Source organism: Xyrauchen texanus, chromosome 33, assembly GCF_025860055.1.
Source record: "Xyrauchen texanus isolate HMW12.3.18 chromosome 33, RBS_HiC_50CHRs, whole genome shotgun sequence".
Taxonomy (NCBI): domain Eukaryota; kingdom Metazoa; phylum Chordata; class Actinopteri; order Cypriniformes; family Catostomidae; genus Xyrauchen; species Xyrauchen texanus.
The window spans coordinates 8,957,404-8,978,172 of NC_068308.1; the positions used below are offsets into that span (position 1 = coordinate 8,957,404).

The window sequence follows — 20,769 nt, forward strand, 5'->3', positions numbered from 1 at the left end:
ATTTAAAAACAACAATAACAACCGTTTTAGTGGTTTGATTGAGTGAACCACACTTTTATATCCAGTTTCCTTTTCAAAAGGGTTTATACAAAGTATGTTACATCCTGCTTAAATGTCCCTGTTTATTTGGACAATCTTATTTTCATGATATTTTCATATGTTCTTAATTATTATTAAATTTTATTTGTGTAATATTGAGAAAATAACAAGTTTGCAGTAATGCAAAGATTTTTGTTGCTAGTTTGTATGTTTGAGTTTTAATATAAACATTTCAGCATTATCAGTTATCTATTAGTAAATTTTCCTTGATAACCAAGCAAGTTGACTCATGATACCATTTTTTTATTATATTGCAATCGTATATCGCAATATTAGCCTCAATAATCCCAGTATGATGCAATTTTCCCCAAATCGTAGCCCTAGTGTATGTGTGTGTATATATATATATATATATATATATATATATATATATATATATATATATATACTGTAACTCATATAACCACTCTGTACAATTGTGGTGAGAAGAATATAATAATATACAATACCCGCATTATATACATATAAGTATTAGTCAGTCAATTAAAATGTTTAATAATAATAATAACATTTTTGTAGTTAATCAGATTTAGAAAATGCCTAAATTTTAAATAATTTATACATATGTTCCTGTCAAAATGCATTTATTTCCATCTTAGGAAAGAAAACAAAACAATATGTTACAATATAATGCTGTATTAGCATTTTCCTAACAGAGCCTTCCACAATATTAAGATAGAAATATCACATATTCAAGTAACATTAAACATTTCCCAATGTCTAATTTGACTTATTGAAATAATTAATTTTAGAATTAGAGTATTCATTCATATTTTCATTCATTTCATATTTCTAGATTCATAAATATACATTTAAAATATTTGGTAGCACGTTACAATAAGGGTACATGATTAATCATGAATTAATACCTGAATTAATTCTTACTTAAGCATGAATTATTGATAAGTTAAGGCACGGAATAATCAAGATCTAATGAAGAGCTAACATTAACTACGACTGTCATATGGATTCATGTATGAATAACGGCCAGCTTAAATACATGTTAGTACATGTTTAATTAATGTTAATTAATTAAATAACATTTGATAGTAAACTCCCAAAATGTTACATTAAATGTTTTTTTTCATTACATGTTAAATCAAACAGGCTTTATCAGAAAGGATATGCATTACTTAAACCTTGAATTAAACATAATTTTTTTTAATATTCCATAATTGTATCCTAGCTTTTGCTGTCTGCAGTTTCTCCACACACATCAAAAGATGACAGGATTATTCTGCCTTTATTTACATGGATCATCCTTATCCAACTTATTAATAAAATTAATAATTTTACATTAATAATTGCCAAAGATCATTTTATCTTAACCCATTTTGGATGATTCTCCATCCAATTCCCTCACCGTACCACTGTTGGTCCCACAACTCATTTTACTCTCCATACACATGCATGCTATGACTACATCATCATAACAAACCACCAAAAGATTATAAATTATATTTGAATCAACTGATATGAATACTGAGTGTAGTACTTGTGTAGTGAATAATGATGTGCCCCTACAAGTCAAGTCAATGTTCATTATAAGAATATGAGTAGTTAATGATTAGTTAATAATGATGTGCCCCTCTAAGTAAAGTCATGGCATGATGTTACATTAACAAATCATTTAATACACATGCATTAAGAGAGTGTTAAAAAGTAATTAAAAAACAGTAACAAAATACAAAATTAAAAGAGGGAAAAAAACCTTTAATGTGACAAAACAATACTGAAAGACGAGAGTTCATGTTTCATCAGTATGTGTTTTGAAACGTTTCACAAGTTAATCTTTTTGTCATATCATTACAAACATGCATTCATAATGTCTTTAGTGGAACACATTAGGAGAAATTTACTGAAGAATGTACTTGTCATAGTTTCCATGCAAGAATGGGCCCAGGAAGTGTTGCAGTTAGACTGCAGATATTTTTGATGGAACTTTAATGATGAACAAATGACAGACATCAAGAATTGAGATCTGTTCTTTTAAATTTTCCATGAACAATTCTGTGAAGACATATTTAAGGCATTTTCTATGATTTTCTCATCAGCTTTTCTTTTCTATGATTAAAAAATATTTATTTATATTTAAATTATGCAGACAGAATATAGGTTAAAGAAAATAAATAGTCCATTATTTATTTCCCATAAAAATATATATATACAGTGGGTACGGAAAGTATTCAGACCCAGTTAAATTTTTCACTCTTTGTTATATTGCAGCCATTAGCTAAAATCATTTAAGTTCATTTTTTTTCCTCATTATTGTACACACAGCACCCCATATTGACAGAAAAACACAGAATTGTTGACATTTTTACACATTTATTAAAAAAGAAAAACTGAAATATCACATGGTCCTAAGTATTCAGACCCTTTGTTCAGTATTTAGTAGAAGCACCCTTTTGATCTAATACAGCCATGAGTCTTTTTTGGGAAAGATGCAACAAGTTTTTCACATCTGGATTTGGGTATCCTCTGCCATTCCTCCTTGCAGATCCTCTCCAGTTCTGTCAGGTTGGATGGTAAACGTTGGTGGACAGCCATTTTCAGGTCTCTCCAGAGATGCTCAATTGGGTTTAAGTCAGGGCTCTGGCTGGGCCATTCAAGAACAGTCACGGAGTTGTTGTGAAGCCACTCCTTCGTTATTTTAGCGGTGTGCTTAGGGTCATTGTCTTGTTGGAAGGTGAACCTTCGGCCCAGTCTGAGGTCCAGAGCACTCTGCAGAAGGTTTTCGTCCAGGATATCCCTGTACTTGGCCGCATTCATCTTTCCCTTGATTGCAACCAGTCGTCCTGTCCCTGCAGCTAAAAAACACTCCCACAGCATGATGCTGCCACCACCATGCTTCACTGTTGAGACTGTATTGGACAGGTGATGAGCAGTGCCTGGTTTTCTCCACACATACCACTTAGAATTAAGGCCAAAAAGTTCTATCTTGGTCTCATCAGACCAGAGAATCTTATTTATCACCATCTTGGAGTCCTTCAGGTGTTTTTTTAGCAAACTCCATGCGGGCTTTCATGTGTCTTGCACTGAGGAGAGGCTTCCGTCAGGCCACTCTGCCATAAAGCCCCGACTGGTGGATGGCTGCAGTGATGGTTGACTTACTACAATTTTCTCCCATCTCCCGACTGCATTTCTGGAGCTCAGCCACAGTGATCTTTGGGTTCTTCTTTACCTCTCTCACCAAGGCTCTTCTCCCCCGATAGCTCAGTTTGGCCGGACGGCCAGCTCTAGGAAGGGTTCTGGTCATCCCAAACGTCTTCCATTTAAGGATTATGGAGGCAACTGTGCTCTTATGAACCTTAAGGGCAGCAGAAATTTTTTGTAACCTTGGCCAGATCTGTGCCTTGCCACAATTCTGTCTCTGAGCTCTTCAGGCAGTTCCTTTGACCTCATGATTCTCATTTGCTCTGACATGCACTGTGAGCTGTAAGGTCTTATATAGACAGGTGTGTGGCTTTCCTAATCAAGTCCAATCAGTATAATCAAACACAGCTGGACTCAATTGAAGGTGTAGAACCATCTCAAGGATGATCAGAAGAAATGGACAGCACCTGAGTTAAATATTTGAGTGTCACAGCAAAGGGTCTGAATACTTAGGACCATGTGATATTTCAGTTTTTCTTTTTTAATAAATGTGCAAAAATGTCAACAATTCTGTGTTTTTCTGTCAATATGGGGTGCTGTGTGTACAATAATGAGGGAAAAAAATGAACTTAAATGATTTTAGCAAATGGCTGCAATATAACAAAGAGTGAAAAATTTAAGGGGGTCTGAATACTTTCCGTACCCACTGTGTATATATATATATATATATAATTTTCTTTTTAATCACCAATTTCTTATTAATAAATTATGTTATATTAAAAATAAAAAATGCAAACATTACATTTTGTGTGTAAACTACATGAATTAAATCACATCTCTTTTTAAAGTAATATGAAATGCAAGTCAACTATATTGAATTAAATGTAATTTTAAACATATACAGACTCAAAGGAAACCTGAATTTTAGCTGTAAAGTCATACAAGACACTTTTAGATGATTTATAATGTTTGTTTCATCTCTCCTCATGTCACTGGATGTCAATGCTAATGCTAATACATAAAATGTTAAAATAACAAAAATACATTTAAGCATTGCACATAACATGATGTGTAACTTTACCCATACTTTAGTTATTAATTCGGTCTAACAAATCAACCAATATTTTCAGATTAAAAATGCCATTACAAAGAAGCTTGGCAAATAGCTAACACCAACAGTACAGTGCTTATAAGTGCCCTGCCAGAAACAAACTCTCCACATACTGTAGTTCCTGGCAGAAAGCTAACTGCACACACTTTGGATGTTCAACAAAATATGTGTTGATTTACATTCATAAATGTCCACATCATCATCATCATCAACAGCAACATCATTTACATTTTTAATGAAACTTACCAAGTTATCATGAAAAATAATGACACATAATAAAAAACAAATATTGATCCAGTAACAAGAGCACTCTTTCCTATATGGTCTGGATGATGAGTGAACTAAGTGGTACAGTTAAAGTCAGAAGTTTACATACACCTTAGCCAAATACATTTAAACTCAGTTTTTCACAAATCCTGACATTTAATCAGAGAAAACATTACCTGTCTTAGGTCAGTTAGGATCATTACTTTATTTGAAGAATGTCAGAATAATAGTAGAAAGAATGATTTTTTTTCAGCTTTTATTTCTTTCATCCCCAGTGGGTCAGACGTTTACATACAATTTGTTAGTATTTGGTAGCATTGCCTTTAAATTGATTAACTTGGGTCAAACATATTGGGTAGCCTTCCACAAGCTTCTCACAATAAGTTGCTGGAATTTTGACCCATTCATCCAGACAGAATTGGTGTAACTGAGTCTGGTTTGTAATCCTCCTTGCTCGCACATGCTTTTTCAGTTCTGCCCACACATTTTCTATTGGATTGAGGCCAGGGCCTCTGGAATTGTGAAACAGTCAATTAAAAGTGAGACAATCTGTCTGTAAATGTTTTGGGAAAAATGACTCATGTCATGCACATAGTAGATGTCCTAAATGGCTTGCCAAAACTATATTTTGCTAATATGAAATCGTGAAGTGGTTAACATTTTTTTTAGTTTTAATGACTTCAACCTAAGTGTATGTAAATTTACCATAAATTTACCATATTTTCAACTGTAAATATGGTAAATATGATATAAGGAAAATATGACGGAAAAGGGACATTCACGCAAATCGGGTTGAGATAAAATAATCGGCAATTATTAATATGTTTTTCTGTTTGATAAGGACGATCTATGTAAATAAAGGATCATTAAAATAATAATCCTGTGTCATCTTATGATGTTTATGGTGAAACTGCAGAAAGCAAAAGTTTATTTATGAAATATAAAAAAATGCATGTGTTATTCAAGGTTGAAGTAATGCATATTCTTTCTGATAAAGCCTATTTGATTTAAAATGTAATGTAAAAAAACAATTGATGTAACATTTTAAGAGTATACTATCAAATGTTAAGTAATGCATTTACTATCAAACATGTACTAACATGTAATTAAGGTGGATGTTATTCATTCATGAATCCATGTCATAGTTAAAGTTAGCTCTTCATTAGTTCTTGTTTTGTCCATGTCTTCATTTATCATTTATTTATGCTGAAGTATTATTCAGGTATTAATTAATTATTATTCATGAACCCTTATTGTAAAGTGTTAAAGTAAATATTCTTCTCATAGCATTAGTTATGCATTTGCAACTGCTGTGTACATGCATTTATTCCTGCACTGTGAAAAAAACACTTAGATCAGTTGCACATTCTGTGCCATCTTTGCTGTGTAAAGATGGCTTTAGTCCCCATAGGTTTAGTGTTTATTGCAATGGGCATTAAATCTCTTAAACTCTCATCCTCCACAATATTAATCTGTCGGTAGACTGTGACTGTCCGCTTTCTAGAGCAATCGTGAAGCTGTGTTTATGATTCTCATCTGAGCGTCAACGCCAGTGGCACTTTGAACTCCACTGGAAAATCGGAGTAATAGTTAAGACTTGGCATGCTTCATTGGTAATTAAAATGCACCTTACATAGGCTGAAAATATTTGAATTCTATCAAAACCCATCTGGTCTTGTTTTGTACATCAAATAATAGTGCTAAGAGGTCCTTTCTCCATCATTTTATCAATGACAGGGAAGCGCTGTTGTATGTGTCCGTCACTGTAATGAATCCGGGGCAAACACGTTACAAAGGTTCTTCCCTCCCAACAAGTGTTTATGCTGGTTTATGCTTTATTAACAGTAAATGCATTAATCGTGATTATTAACATGTGAAACGTTTTTTAATTAATCGCATGTGGTTATATATATACTTTATATATAATCATATATATTTGGGCTGTCGATTTAACGCGTTAATTCAGTGCGAATAATTTTATTAAAAATAAGTCGTTAAAAAAATTTACGCAATTAATCGTATTGCCCCTGGATTGTAATAAGGAAGAATCCTGAGAAATGCCAGCTTATAGTACCACCTGTTTATTCTAGAGGGCAGTAATTGAAATTTACGCAGTTTATACAATGAAGAAAACAACGAGACAGCAACAAAACAGACATTCGTTACGTTCTTGCGTTCAAAACATTTGATGAGCGCAAATTCTAACTAATGGATCTCGAGATATATTCTAAGTATTAAAATTTTACTTGACACAGTGACCTAAAAATTGTATGTTTATGTAATGCACCAGAGACGCTACACAAGCATGTCTGACACTTGTTGATATTGACGGGTCCTTAAACAAGCCCTCATAATGAATCTCCAACTGATTGACAAATTCACTTGTGTAATGGATTGCTGTGAACTGTATGCCAATGATTGACTTATGTTTAATAATATGGTAGTAAACAATACATTGTATTCTAAAACCGTATTTTGTATTGTCTTATCAATGATTAACTGTTCTGCCACATGAATGTAATGCATTTTAATGCCAGTTGGAGCCAGTTGGTGACGTAAATTGAATCCGTTAGTCATTGTTTACATAGAACAGCGCTCTGTGATTGCTCGTATTATCACTACATTACTTAAGTTAGGACATTGTTTTAAAAGGCTTTAAATGAACAATTTGAGGATTAAGGCTAATTGCAGCTGAGAGACACACCAGACTATTTGATTACAGAACTCGAGGCACTTACCGAGTTTCCACATTGGATACACACTGTTTAAAATGGCGGCGTACATCGCTGTTTCAAATAGGCAGAAATACCCCTACTTGAATGCTATTTTTCCACTGAGAAAGCTGACCTTCAAAATGCTGACAGCATTTCTGCTTGTGAGTGGCAACAAGTGATCGCACATGCTCTGTCTCTCTCTCTCTCTCTCTCTCTCTCTCTCTCACACACACACACACACGCACACACCCATCCTTGTTTATCCAATAACTTGTTAGAAACAGCACAAGCCATGATACTATTTCTGAAGTGACATTTTTGAATTACTAATGAAGGCTTGGACACATAATTGCTTTTGAACCAGCAACGTCAGATTCTGATCCGTCGCATAATAAAGTAGTTCCATGCACAAATGCGTTTTTATGAACTTACTCGGTTTTTCAATTTTTTTTTTATTTACTTGTTCATTGAACTGTTGTATATAAGCAATATAACAATCTCAATCATGCTATATGTCCCTACATCAGCACTGCTGTATTTACCTATGGCACTCTGTCTGCGGCCGAATCACAGCAGTGCTGATGTAGGGCCATATCGCACTCTTGCTTGTGTGATATTACTTAAATATACAGGTATACAAAAAAATTATAAATACAGTAAGTTTAAAATAATGTACACTCACATGAGAAAAGCTGCTTTTTTATGTGGTGCAGGTGCCATTTTTAGATTGTATGACCTGTTGAATATTAATAATCCACTGTATTTAGAAACTTTCACGTGTGAAAAATTATTATTAATGGCTGACTGCAAATAGAACCTTCCTACTTTAACATCTGTAACTGAAAACATTTGATTGTGCATAGAAATTATACTGATTGCACCTTTACAGCTTATGTGTAATTTTGTTTACATTTTTTTTGTTAAAATCTTTTCTTTATTCAAGCTTAATATCCAAAGAGTCAACTATAAGTAATTTGATCTCATTTGATTCCTCAATTGTTTGAGTGGTCATCCAGCCCGACAGAGCAACATTGACTCGACCAATGATTTGAGTTTGGGGTGGGACTATCTGTTTGTACAACCAAATGACAAGGGGAGTTTGGTGGAATCTGTTTGAAAACAGCAAGTGTTGCACAAACTTCACACAGCTTTAATTGCAAATATGTGAACAGCCCTCAACAGATTAAAAAGCAATGGCTAAATACATGATAAATTGTCAAAATGTCGAAAAAACATTATCTTTGTTGATTGACATTTGGGTGTTTTCAAATGTGTGTGTATGTGTGGGTGGTTTACGGTCATGTGGTCGTGAAGTTTAATTTTTTATTTTTTGAGAGTTGTCCATTTATTTATTTTATTTGTATTTTTTTTGAATGCCCAATTCCCAATGCTCTCTAAGTCCTCGTGGTGGCATAGTGACTGGCCTCAATCTGTGTGGTGGATGATGAACCTCAGTTGCCTCCGTGTCTGAGACCATCAATCTATGCATCTTATCACATGGCTTGTTTAGAGCGTTACCACGGAGATGTAACATGCGTGGAGGCTTCACATGATTCTCCTTGGCATCCACGCACAACTCAACACACGCCCCACCTAGAGCGAACCGCATTATAGTGACCACAAGGAGGTTACCCCATGTGACTCTACCCTCCCTAGCAACCAGGCCAATTTGGTTGCTTAGGATACTTGGCTGGAGTCACTCAGCATGCCCTGGATTCAAACATGTGACTCCAGGGCTGGTAGTCAGCATCTTTACTCGCTGAGCTACCCAGGCCCTGTTGTTGAAATGTGATCTCAGTGATTATGACTGTTGCATGAGAGTTGGTGCCAGATGGTCTGGTTAGAATATTTATGTAACTGCTGATATCCAGTCATTTTCATGTACAACAGGCTCTAGTGTTTACTCAGAATCGTACTTTAAAAAAACATCCAGTGAGTGGCAGTTCTGTGGTTGAAATGCATTGTTAATGAAAGAGGTCAATGAAAAATGGCTAAACTGGTTTGAGCTGACAGAAAGGCTACTGTAACTCAATGAACCACTCTGTACAATTGTGGTGAGCATAATAGCATCTCAGAATGCACAGAAACTCAAACTTTAAGGCAGATGGGCTACAACAGCAGAAGACCACATCAGGTTCCACCTCTGTTAGCCATGAACAGAAAACTGAGGCTGTAGTGGGCACAGGCTCACCAAAACTGGACAGCTGAAGACTGGAAAACATAGTTTGGTTGGATGAATCGCTAATTCTGGCACACAGATGGTAGGGTCAGAATTTGGTGCCAACAGCATGAATCCATGGACCCAACCTGACTTGTGTCAACAGTCCAGGCTGATGGCGGTGGTGTAGTGGTGTGGGGAATTATTTCTTGGCACACTTTAAGCCTGTTAATACCAATCAATCATCTATTGAATGACACAGCCTATAGAGTATGTCTTTTCTCCCGATTTGGAATGCCCAATTCCCACTACTTAGCAGGTTGTGATGGCGTGGTTACTCACCTCAATCCAGGTGGCAGAGGGCAAGTCTCAGTTGCCTCTGCTTCTGAGACAGTCAATCCGTGCATCTTATCACGTGGCTTGCTGTGCATGACCCTGCGGAGACTCGCAGCATATGGAGGCTCATGCTACTCTCCGCGATGCACGCACAATTTACCACATGCCCCATTGAGAACGAGAACCCCTAATCATGACCACGAGGAGGTTACCCCATGTGACTCTAACCTCCCTATCAACCTGGCAGATTTGGTTGCTTTGGAGACCTGGCTGGAGTCACTCAGCACGCCCTGGATTTGCACTCGCGACTCCAGGGGTGGTAGTCAGTGTCAATATTCGCTGAGGCCCCCAATTATAGTATTGTTGATGACCGTGTGCATACCTTCATGGCCACAATTTACCCATCTTCTAATGGCTACTTCCAGCATGATAATGCACCATGTCACAAAGCAAAAGTTGTCTCAAATTATTTTCATGAACATGAAAATGAGTTCACTGTTCTTCAGTGGCCCAGTTTGAATCCAATAGAACAGCGTTGGGATGTGGTAGAATGGGAGATATGCAACATAAATTTTCAGCTGACTAATCTGCAGATATTGGGGGATGCAGTCATGTCAACATGGACCAAAATCTCAAAGAATTCCAACATCTTGTGGAATCCATGCCACAAAGAATTTAGACAATTTTGAGAAAAATTGGAGGCCCTAACCAGTATTTGTGTAGTGTTTCTAATAATGTGCTCAGTGAGTGTACATTTATCCATTTTGCAAACAAGGAAATAAGGGGACAATAACATGAGAAGTGCTGCAATAAAAAGTTTAAAATTGCTCATTAGAAGTACAAGTAGGGAGGAAGGTGAGAGACAATGTTGAAATAATGGAGTTATAACTTTTTTTATGAAGAAGGAAGACCGTGCATTAATAGGACGGGGTCAAGTGCTCACGAAAGAGATGCATGGTTAGATGTTTCTTGAAAGTAGTTAGAGAATCAGCTGCTCGTGTGGAGTTCGGAAGGTCATTTCACCAGCTAGTAATGGTGGAAGTGAAAGTCTGAGAAAGAGATTTTGTGCCTCTGTGAGATGGCACCACTAGGCGCTGTTTATCCGTCAATCATAAGCTTCTGGAGGGCATGTAGACTTGAAGTAGATAGGGGGCGTGGAACCAGTGGCTGATCTGTAAGTGAGCATCAATGCCAATGTCAGCCAGTGCAGGGCATGAGGGTGGGTAATAAATGACAGAATATAATTTTTTGAGTGAACTGTTCTTTTAAGGTTTAGCTACAGTAAGTATAAAGTGGTGTACACCACTATCAAGCAGCTCTGCTTGTCTTCTTAAGCTGATCCATAAATATGTATCTTTTGTCTCTTATTCCCTTCATTCTGTATGTCCAAAAGAAATTTGATTTTATGTTTCCTTTCTCTTCTGTCACTCTCTCTCTCTATCACTCATTCCCGTGCTCTCTGTCGATGACACTATCTCTGGTTCCAGACTGGCAGTATGAAGGTAAGACCATGAATCTTATCATTCCCTTACTCTTACTCACAACTCTATTAACCCCTAGCAACCCAATTGGTAACAGTCCAGCAATACACATAAAGAAGTCATTTTGTAAAACTGTCTTTGACTTGTGTTCCTGCGGTCTCAGTGGTGGATAGGTTATAGTTCTCATAGATCCTGTTTTATGTGTGGGTTGTGTGACTTAATGTGGACTGAAATTGAAATGTCTTGTTTGGTTTGAGTTACGCCATGGTCTAGACTTGATGAAATTCTGATGTCTCTTTTTTGTCGTTTCCTTTTTTTTTTACATTGTGTCCTTGATTTTCAGAGTGCAAGCTCTCCCGGACAGGCCCGCCTGCCACCATTGTAGCCATAGATGAGGAGAGCCCTAACGGTAGGTTTATGTTGTATTGGTTTCTTTTTGCTAGCATTTCAGTAAACTAAAATGAAAGACAGTGATTTTCAAAGCATGTGATTGGAATTCTGAGCAGTGCTTATGTTCAACTGTGGGCTTGTTTTTTTTTTGCTGAGGAAGGTAAATAATTATCAAATCTCAGGGTGATCTCATTCATATTTGTAGGTATTTTTACATGTATTTTTACATTACATGTGCATGTACAGTATATTGTTGTACATTTGGATAGAAACTGAAATGTACAATATTCAATATGATCACACATGAATCATCATGTTGCTATAGAATGTTTTGGTACCCTGAAATAGATTCTGCCAAGTTTCTGACAAGCATCATCCCCTATCAGACACTTTTCCATCAATGCAAACATGTTTACCTTTTCCTGCAGTGTTACTAATAGCGCATTGCACAAGCATCGTTAGAGACACGGATTCTGGTCTTGTGGAATCCAGGAAGCAATAGAGCTAGTAGTCCAAACACCCAGAAGAGAATTTGACATGGGTCCCTTGAGATTTTCCTAAGGGTTTATATAATGGGGCTTTTGAACTTATTAGGAAAATAGAGTCTGTGGTAAACATTACTTGACGATACATGGACACTTTGTTCTACAATATAAATTACACAGTCATACCTCAAACGTGGATTTTAAAGCCATATTTAATTGCATACTTTTTTTTTTAAAACACAAGGCAGGGTCAAAACAAATTTTTACCAAAGACCTTATTTTACACATAAGTTCAAAACACCATTATAAAAACCCATAGGCTGGCGAAATCGATTTCCGGGTTCACCTACAATTTGACGTCACGGCTGAACAGCTCTATTGTGTTCATATAATCAATGGTAACCACGATTTGGAGGTTTAATTTTATTCTAAAATTACATATTTATTCTTCTTGCAGTTAGGTTTAGGGTTGGGGTTAGGGTTTGGGCTTGGACATATGGTTCATATACATTCCTGTTGACTATATCATCATTTACATCTAAAAATACAGATAACTTTTGGTTGCCACCCCGTGGACATTTCACCCAGAAACTGAAGCATGGGCACGTTTCAATCTTCAGCCACTAGGGGCAGTGGTTCGAATTTTGGTAAACAGACTGATTTCAGCAGAAGACCTTTTGACCTACTGTTAAAGAATTCACAGTCAGATCAGTCTGCAATATGAATCTATTGGCGGCATTTTTCCTTTAGAAATATACATTTCTTACGACATACAAATCCTATGAAAACTGATTGGAACTGGAATTGCAGGACTCTTTGCAATTATACTGCTGCAGGTGACTGAATTTAATACTGCTAATTCAGTCCCATAGCAGCACTCTCATTTATCAGTAAATATTAAACAAATCTGTCCTTTGTCCAAGTAAGACCTTTTTAATAAATTAATTTATAACTCAAATCCAGATGGGACTAATACAAGTCATTTACACTCTCTTTTATAGATTTTTCAATTTTCAAAGCTCGACAAGTATTGAATATAAATTGAGCACAGTACATTTTATAGTGTAATCTAACCTATTTCATTAATTTACTGATTTGTGTGTGTGTGTGCGTGTGTGTGTGTGTGTGTGTGTGTGTGCATGCGTGTGTGTGCGTGCGCTGTCATAATGGTTCAAACCAGCCTTTAGAAATCACACAGAACATAATAAAACTGTCAAAAATTCACATTTATGTGTTTGATAAATATGGTGGCATTAAACATATTTATCGAATCTCATTTATCATATACAACATTAAATTATCCTACGAAGGCCAATCATTCAATATTCTATGAACCGCAAACTATTCATAAACAAAATACAGTTACCCCAAAAAGTATTTTTGGACACATAAGCCACATTTAAAAATTCCTAAATGTCATTGCGTTAGACAACCCAACATCAATTGGCATCTACAAACAAATGATGCTAGAGCTTTTCTCAGACCTAACTTAACTTTAATTGCCATTTTTGCAATTATTTTTAACCAGTTCAGTGAATTTAATAAGTTAGACAACCAGAAAGTGTCCAAATTATTTTTCGAATATTCATTTTAAACAGTATATCTATTGTTGTTTTTGTGAAATGTTTTGTTTAAAAAGTGTGCAAGCTTATTTTTTTTTATTTTTTTACTTTTTTGCTATCTAATTCAGTGGGTTTCATGCATTTTTAATAGGGCTTTCTAGCTATTAAAATGTTTTTATCAAATTAAAATAAAAAAGAAAGTTAATTATATGATGTATGTAATTAATCACAATTAGTAACATATATCAGTATTTGCTGAGAAAGGCTCCCAAATAAAGAAAATGTAATATATAAAGGCATGCTGCATGGAGACATGAGGACTGCAGATGTGGCCAGGGCAATGTCCATACTGTGAGACACCGAAGACAGCGCTCAGAGCCCGAGTGACACCAGGAACGCACAATCCCTCCATCAGTGCTCAGACTGTCTGCAATAGGCTGAGAGAGGCTGGACTGATGTAAGGAAGATCCTTACCAGACATCACCGGCAACAACGTCACCTATGGGCTCAAACCCACCTTCGCTGAACCAGACAGGACTGGCAAAAAGTGCTCTTCACTGATGAGTCGTGGTTTTGTCTCACCAGGGTTGATGGACTGACTTGCGTTTATCGTTGAAGGAATGAGCATTACACCGAGGCCTGTATTCTGGAGCAGGATCTATTTGGAGGTGGAGGGTCCATCATAGTCGGGGGCGATGTGTCACAACATCATCGGACTGAGCTTGTTGTCATTGCAGGCAATCTCAACACTGTGCGTTACAGGGAGGGATCCTCCTCCCTCATGTGGTACCCTTCCTGCAGGCTCATCCTGACATGACCCTCCAGCATGACAATGCCACCAGCCATACTGCTCGTTCTGTGCATGATTTCCTGCAAGACAGGAATGTCAGTGTTCTGCCATGGCCAGTGAATTGCCCGGATCTCAATCCCATTGAGCACGTCTGGGACCTGTTGGATCAGAGGGTGAGTGCTAGGGCCATTCCCCCCAAAAATGTCTGCAAACTTGCAAGTGACTTGGTGGAAGAGTGGGGTAACATCTCACAGCAAGAACTAGCAAATGTGGTGCAGTCCATGAGGAGAAGATACACTGCAGTACTTAATGCAGCTGGTGGCCACACCAGATACTGACTGTTACTTGTGATTTTGGTTAACCATCCAGTGTGCGTCAGTTCTGCGGATGGAAACACCTTGTGAATGATAGGTCAACTGAGAATGGCCAGACTGATCCGAGCTGACAAAAAGCTATGGTATCTTGGAAAAGCACTCAATTGTAGTGAGCAGAATAGCATTTCAGAATGGACAAAGCATCAAACTTTGAGGTGGATGGGCTTCAACAGCAGAAGACCACGTCTGGCACTTTTTTAGGACAATAGTGCTCCTAATTAAATTCTCAGTGAGTGTATATGTACAGTATATATCTAAATTAACACATTCAATTGACAGCCCTAATTTTTAAGTATGGCGTTCAAATTCATTTTCAGCCACTGTAAGTAGAAGATGTTATGTTTTAGATTCTGTCCATATGTTGATATTGCACATCAGTGTCTATTCAAATGATAAAAGTGCATGTGTGCTTGAAGCAAAAATGCCTAAGAATACTAATGAGATCACGTAGGATTTCCACGTCTGACAACTTTTGTTTTATCTTCGCTTAACTGTGTTTGAAAATCTGTGTGTTTTGTCTCTGATGTGCGCTAACTGACGGTGACAGATGTAAATGTCTTTACCCGGATCCAGCAGAGCACATTTTAGGACAAAACAATGTATCTGTTGCACTAATGAAATCCGTTTTTGTTCTTCATGCTTACTTTAGACCTCTCATGGTGCACCTCACCAGGGTGCAGCATCACAAATGGTGTACAGTGTGTTGCTGGTTTGATGGGCCTTTTCAAGTGATGTCTTTTTATCATCCCTTCATCCTCTCTCTAAATTGTGTTAAAATATTGTGTTGCTATAAGAAGGCTCCAGTGGAAGACTGACCTTCTTTTGAACATAAGTGATACACCTTAAACCTACACCTTAAACATGTGATAGAGGGTCAAAGCTTCAGCTGACCACCTAGACACAGAGGGTCAGATTTTTAGCTGACCACCTTGGCACAAATGACTCAAAATTTTAGAAAACCATTTGTTTTTACAACCTAGGTCAGTTGATCAATACAGCCCCTTTGGGATTGCTCAATTAAAGTCGCTGTCTAATTTACTTCTTAAATCTGGTATATTTACAAGTGAAAAAGGATATTTAATGAGAATCATATTTTTTTTATGTATAGGGAATTGACTGAATCATTAAAAATGGTCATTCCGGACCCTCACTTTCACATCCATGATTAAAATACAAATCATTTCTATGATAAAATGTATGAAACTATTCAAACAAAGAATGAAATAAACATAGTTAAATAAATATAATCTATTTTAATATTTATTGTGCAATTCTAAAATTACCTTGTAATTTCCTCCACACTGAACATCTTTGCCCCTAATTAAGTTTTTTTCCTAAGTCAGTGAACTTGTTAAACAAGAAAAGCATGCTTGAAATATGAGACAAGTGACTTTTGAAGAAAACAAAGATAATTCAAGGTGAATATTTTTTGCATATTTAGGTTACATGAAATGTTAGCAAGACAAAGGAGTCAGCCATATTATTTATTTATAGATGTTACAAATGTCATTTCCATCACTATAATTTCCTACACAGAATTCAATTGAACACATTACAGAATTAGTGATGTGCTGAAAATAGCACTGTAGTAGGAAGTTTCATAACTTTTAGAAATATAAAATAAAAAGAAAAAAAGAATGTTCAGAGGGATTTGTGACATTTCAGAGGAGGAATACAATTAACAAATTATTTAATTTTGGAAAAATATTACAAAGACAAATATTTTAACTTTGGAATAACAAGTGCCAGTAAATCATGCACAAGAAGACCAGAGACACGCAATAAATGTAAATAGGGTTCATTTGGATTTCATGTTGACATTAAAAAGGGACTATCATACCATATTTTTAGGTATTAAAAGTAGATTTTGGTATTCAGCTTGTGGTTTAAGCCCTTTAACTTCATATATTCACCGTGGAGAAAGTGTTATAAATGTCTTTTGACACTTCCTTGAATTTTCAGTCAGTTTTTCGGTATTTGGAATTCATTTCCACATACAATTTGACATTGGTATGGATGATTCTCTTTCCTCTGTTTGCCTTTAATACTGCAGATATGAAATAGTTTAAGACTGAGCCTTTGTCCAGAAGTTAGAGAAGTGTTTGCTTGGCCAAATTAAGGAAAATCGTTTCTCTTAGGCTCATTTCAAGGCTTCTCTAAGTTGGCAGGATTTGTGGTAATCTGTGCTTTGCAGTTTACCTTGGTTATATTTTCCCTTCAGTGCTGTGACTCTAGATATAATGGATTAAGCTTTGTAGATTTTGCTTATGCAATTATTAGAGTGTAAGAATAATCATATTCATCCAGGGCTATTATCCTTCTTAATGTATGCAATGTGATGCAGCCTTTATCTCAAATTATGGATAATATGCTGTTTCCTCCATTTCCACTCATTTCATTCATCCCCGTCTCACAGATGCATGCATTATCTCCTTGAAAGCTGTGCCACTTAAAGGATCATAACTTTGAAACTTGGAAAAGCTCAAACTGAAATCAAAGATGTCAGAAATAAATGTTTTAAGACTAATGAAATGTTTCATTCATTTATTCTTTCATCCATCCATCCAATCTTTCACTCTCACTTCCTTAGACGGTGTGAACCACAAATAACCACAGACTGTGTGACTTTTGACACACCTTACAAAACAGTGTCCATGCATTACAGAATAATAATTGCAACTGTAATTAAGAATAGTAACGTCTAGGTTACTATTGTAACCTCCGTTCCCTGATGGAGGGAACGAGGCGTTGTGTTGAAGAAGTGACGCTAGGGGTCTCTCTTGAGAGCCTCATGCATCTCTGAACTTGAGAAAAGGCCAATGAGAAATTGGCAGACAGAATTTGCATGTCCCACCCCCGGACATACGGGTACAAAGGGAGGGAAATGCATCTGTCCACTCAGGAGTTTGCCTGAGGAGCGAAAATGAGGTTGGGCCATAACAGGGGCTCGGTTCACTGACGTGGCTGGGAGGACACAACGTCTCGTTCCTTTATCAGGGAACGGAGGTTACAATAGTAACCTAGACGTTCCCCGTCTGTCACTCACTTCAACGTTATGTCCAAGAAGCGACACTAGGGGTCCAATTTTAATCACGCCATGCGCTGAACCGTTTAAATCGTCATAAAATCGTCATAACCTTCTGGTTCCCTACACTTCGATATGGGGGGAACAAGGCGATGTGCCAAGCATGGGAGCAAGCCGCACCAACCACGCCTTTTCTCTCTATCTTTCTCGCATAGATGGCTGGGGCCATCTTAACGCTATCACACGCATCGGGGAAGGCGTTCTTTCCCAATTCCAATTCTTTCAGGGGGGAAAGACCCTGTGGAGACCACACCTGCCCAGGCTGGGGGAGGTAAAGAGTGTTGAAATACATTGCATGGGATTTCAGGTCGCATGTGGAAAATGGCGCGGTGGTAGATCCTAATTTATTGGAAGGGAGGTGTTGCTACAAACACGGCGACCGGGGGGCAGCGAGGACTTTCCAAGGTAGACACGGGACCGCTCGCAAAGGAAAATACTCACAAGGGGACAAGTCCACATGGGGGCCCGACCTGTGGAGCACCTATTCCAGTACAGAGTAGTTTTAGTATTCGTAGTGGGAAAGCACTGACTGAACTGCGCATCTCTGTGGGTCTTCAGACTGGGATGAATACCAATTTGCGAACATGCGCCACTTCAACCAAGTTGCCTGGTAGAGGGAGCTCTGGCTTGGTTGATCGTGTCTACGACGGCAGGAGGTAGGCCATTTAGATTTTCCGCATCCCATCTGGGGCCAGACATGGAGTTTCCAGAGGTCTGGGTGCGGATGCCAAAGAGTTCCTTCCTCAGGGGAATTTGCCAGGGAGTGGCTGTCGTGAGGAGCACAAGATCCGAGAACCAAGTCGAAGTGGGCCAGTAGGGGGCCACAAGAATGATTTGTTCCTCGTCCTCCCTGACGTTGCACAGCACCCGTGCAAGAAGGTTCACTGGGGCCAGCCGTATGCCAGTGCATCTGTCCCGAGGGAAGCTTCCGTTAGGGAATACCAGAGCGGGCAGTGGGAGGTCTTTTAGTAAGCGAACAGGACTACCTGTGCTTTGCCGAACCGTTCCCAAATCAGCTGGACCAACTGGGGGTGAAGCCTCCACTCTCGCTGAGCGAACCTTGTCGTGACAGCGCGTCCGTTGTTGCGTTGAGGCTGCCCAGGATGTGAGTGGTGCGCAGTGATCTGAGGCACTGCTGGCTCCAAAGGAGGAAATGGCAGGCGAGTTGTGACATGTAACGGTAGCGCACACCTACTTGGCTATTTATGTACTTTACCGTCGTGGTGCTGTCTGAACAGATCAAGACGTGGTTGCCCCGAACTAGTGGGAGGAACCTCCGTAGGGTAACTCTAGGCAGTTGATGTGCCAACGCAGTGGGGGCCCTTTCCAGGGGCCAGCGGCTGCGTGCCCGTTGCACACGGCGCCCTGACCCTTTTTGGAGGCGTCTAAGGTGACCAGAATGCGTCGGGACACCTGCTGTAAAGGGACTCTTGTCCATAAAAAACAGAGGTCTGTCCAGGGTTTGAAAGTCTGGTGGCAGGCGGGGGTGATAAACACACGGTGCGTGCCGCGGCGCCATGCCCGTGTCAGAACTCAAGTCTAGAACCAGTGCTGAAGCGGTCTCCAACCCCAGTGGCACGACAACCGCGGAGGACACCATATGCCCCAGGAGCCTCTGGAAATGTTTTAGAGGAACCGCCGTGCCTGGCTTGAACAAGGTGAGGCATTTCAGCACTTACTGCGTGCACTCATTAGTAAAGCCGCTACCATTGAGACTGAGTCTAACTCCATGCCGAGAAAAGAGATGCTCTGAACCAGGGAGAGCTTGCTCTTTTCCCAGTTGACCAGAAGCCATAGGCGTTTAAGGTGTCTGAGCACCTGGTCCCTGTGGGCGCATAGTAACTCTCGGGAGTGGGCCAGGATGAGCCAGTCATCGAGGTAGTTTAGAATGCAAATTCCCACTTCCTCTGGCGGGGCAAGGGCTGCCTCTGCGAGGGGACAGGGACACGCCAAAGGGGAGGACCTTGTACTGATACGCCTGGCCATCGAATGTGAACCATAGAGAGGGTCGTGTCGAGGCAAGATAGAGACATGGAAGTACACGTCCTTCAGGTCTACCGCTGCAAACCAATCTTGATGCCGGACAGAGTTAAGATGTGTCTTTGCGTGAACATTTTGAATGAGAGTTTGTGGAAGGCCCGGTTGAAAACTCACAAGTCCAAGATGGGTTGTAAGCTGCAGGCATTATTATGTACGATGAAGTAAGGGCTGTAGGGACCCTAAGGGGATGATCGTTTTCGGCGTACCTGGCGAAGCTTCGCAGCGGTGCGGGGCAGGTAGTGTGACTCAAGCACTTACCTTGCTCCGCACAACCGGCAGGGGGCTGTTAGTGACTGAGGAGGAATCCTCTGGACTCGTCAGAACCGGCCGGCCGGGAGGCAGCCGTCGTGGGTCCGGAGGTGGGGGGGTCCGCATCCGGGGTACCGGAACTGCTGAAGTTTGGCGCTGAGTTGCCGTGAGGATGGCATTTGCGGGCCAGGTGACCCAGGGAGAGAGGAAATTGCTCTGAGAACCAAAGCACGAAGGGGGTGCGGCACAGAAAATACCTTTAACTGGAAGGTTCTCTTTCCGGCCCTCCACTGGGGGACGGAGTGGTCAGCTTACCAGCTCTGAAGCAAACATCTCGTTCCCTGGGTCTTCCATCTCAGGAACGCTTGGGAGCCTACCGGGTCCTTGAGGACATTCGGGAGACGGGGGGCTTGCGCTTCCTGTGGGGAGCTTAATCCTGGGGCTGAGAGCTGGGCCCAGGTTGAAGCGGAGCTGCCTGACGTTTGGAAGCCGCAGGGGGACGCCCTCTGTTTCTTCACCGCTGAGGAATGCT

The 20,769-nt window shown here is 39.1% G+C and overlaps 1 protein-coding gene across 1 annotated transcript in view; it reads left to right on the top strand.

Annotated features, from left to right (window-relative positions):
- LOC127627230 (protocadherin-15-like) overlaps positions 1-20,769 on the top strand; it is a 505,252-nt gene that overhangs the window by 108,421 nt on the left and 376,062 nt on the right. Inside the window, exons 3-4 of the mRNA XM_052103574.1 lie at positions 11,269-11,283; positions 11,606-11,671. Coding sequence (XP_051959534.1) covers positions 11,269-11,283; positions 11,606-11,671 — 81 coding nt within the window. The remainder of the gene's footprint in view (positions 1-11,268; positions 11,284-11,605; positions 11,672-20,769) is intronic.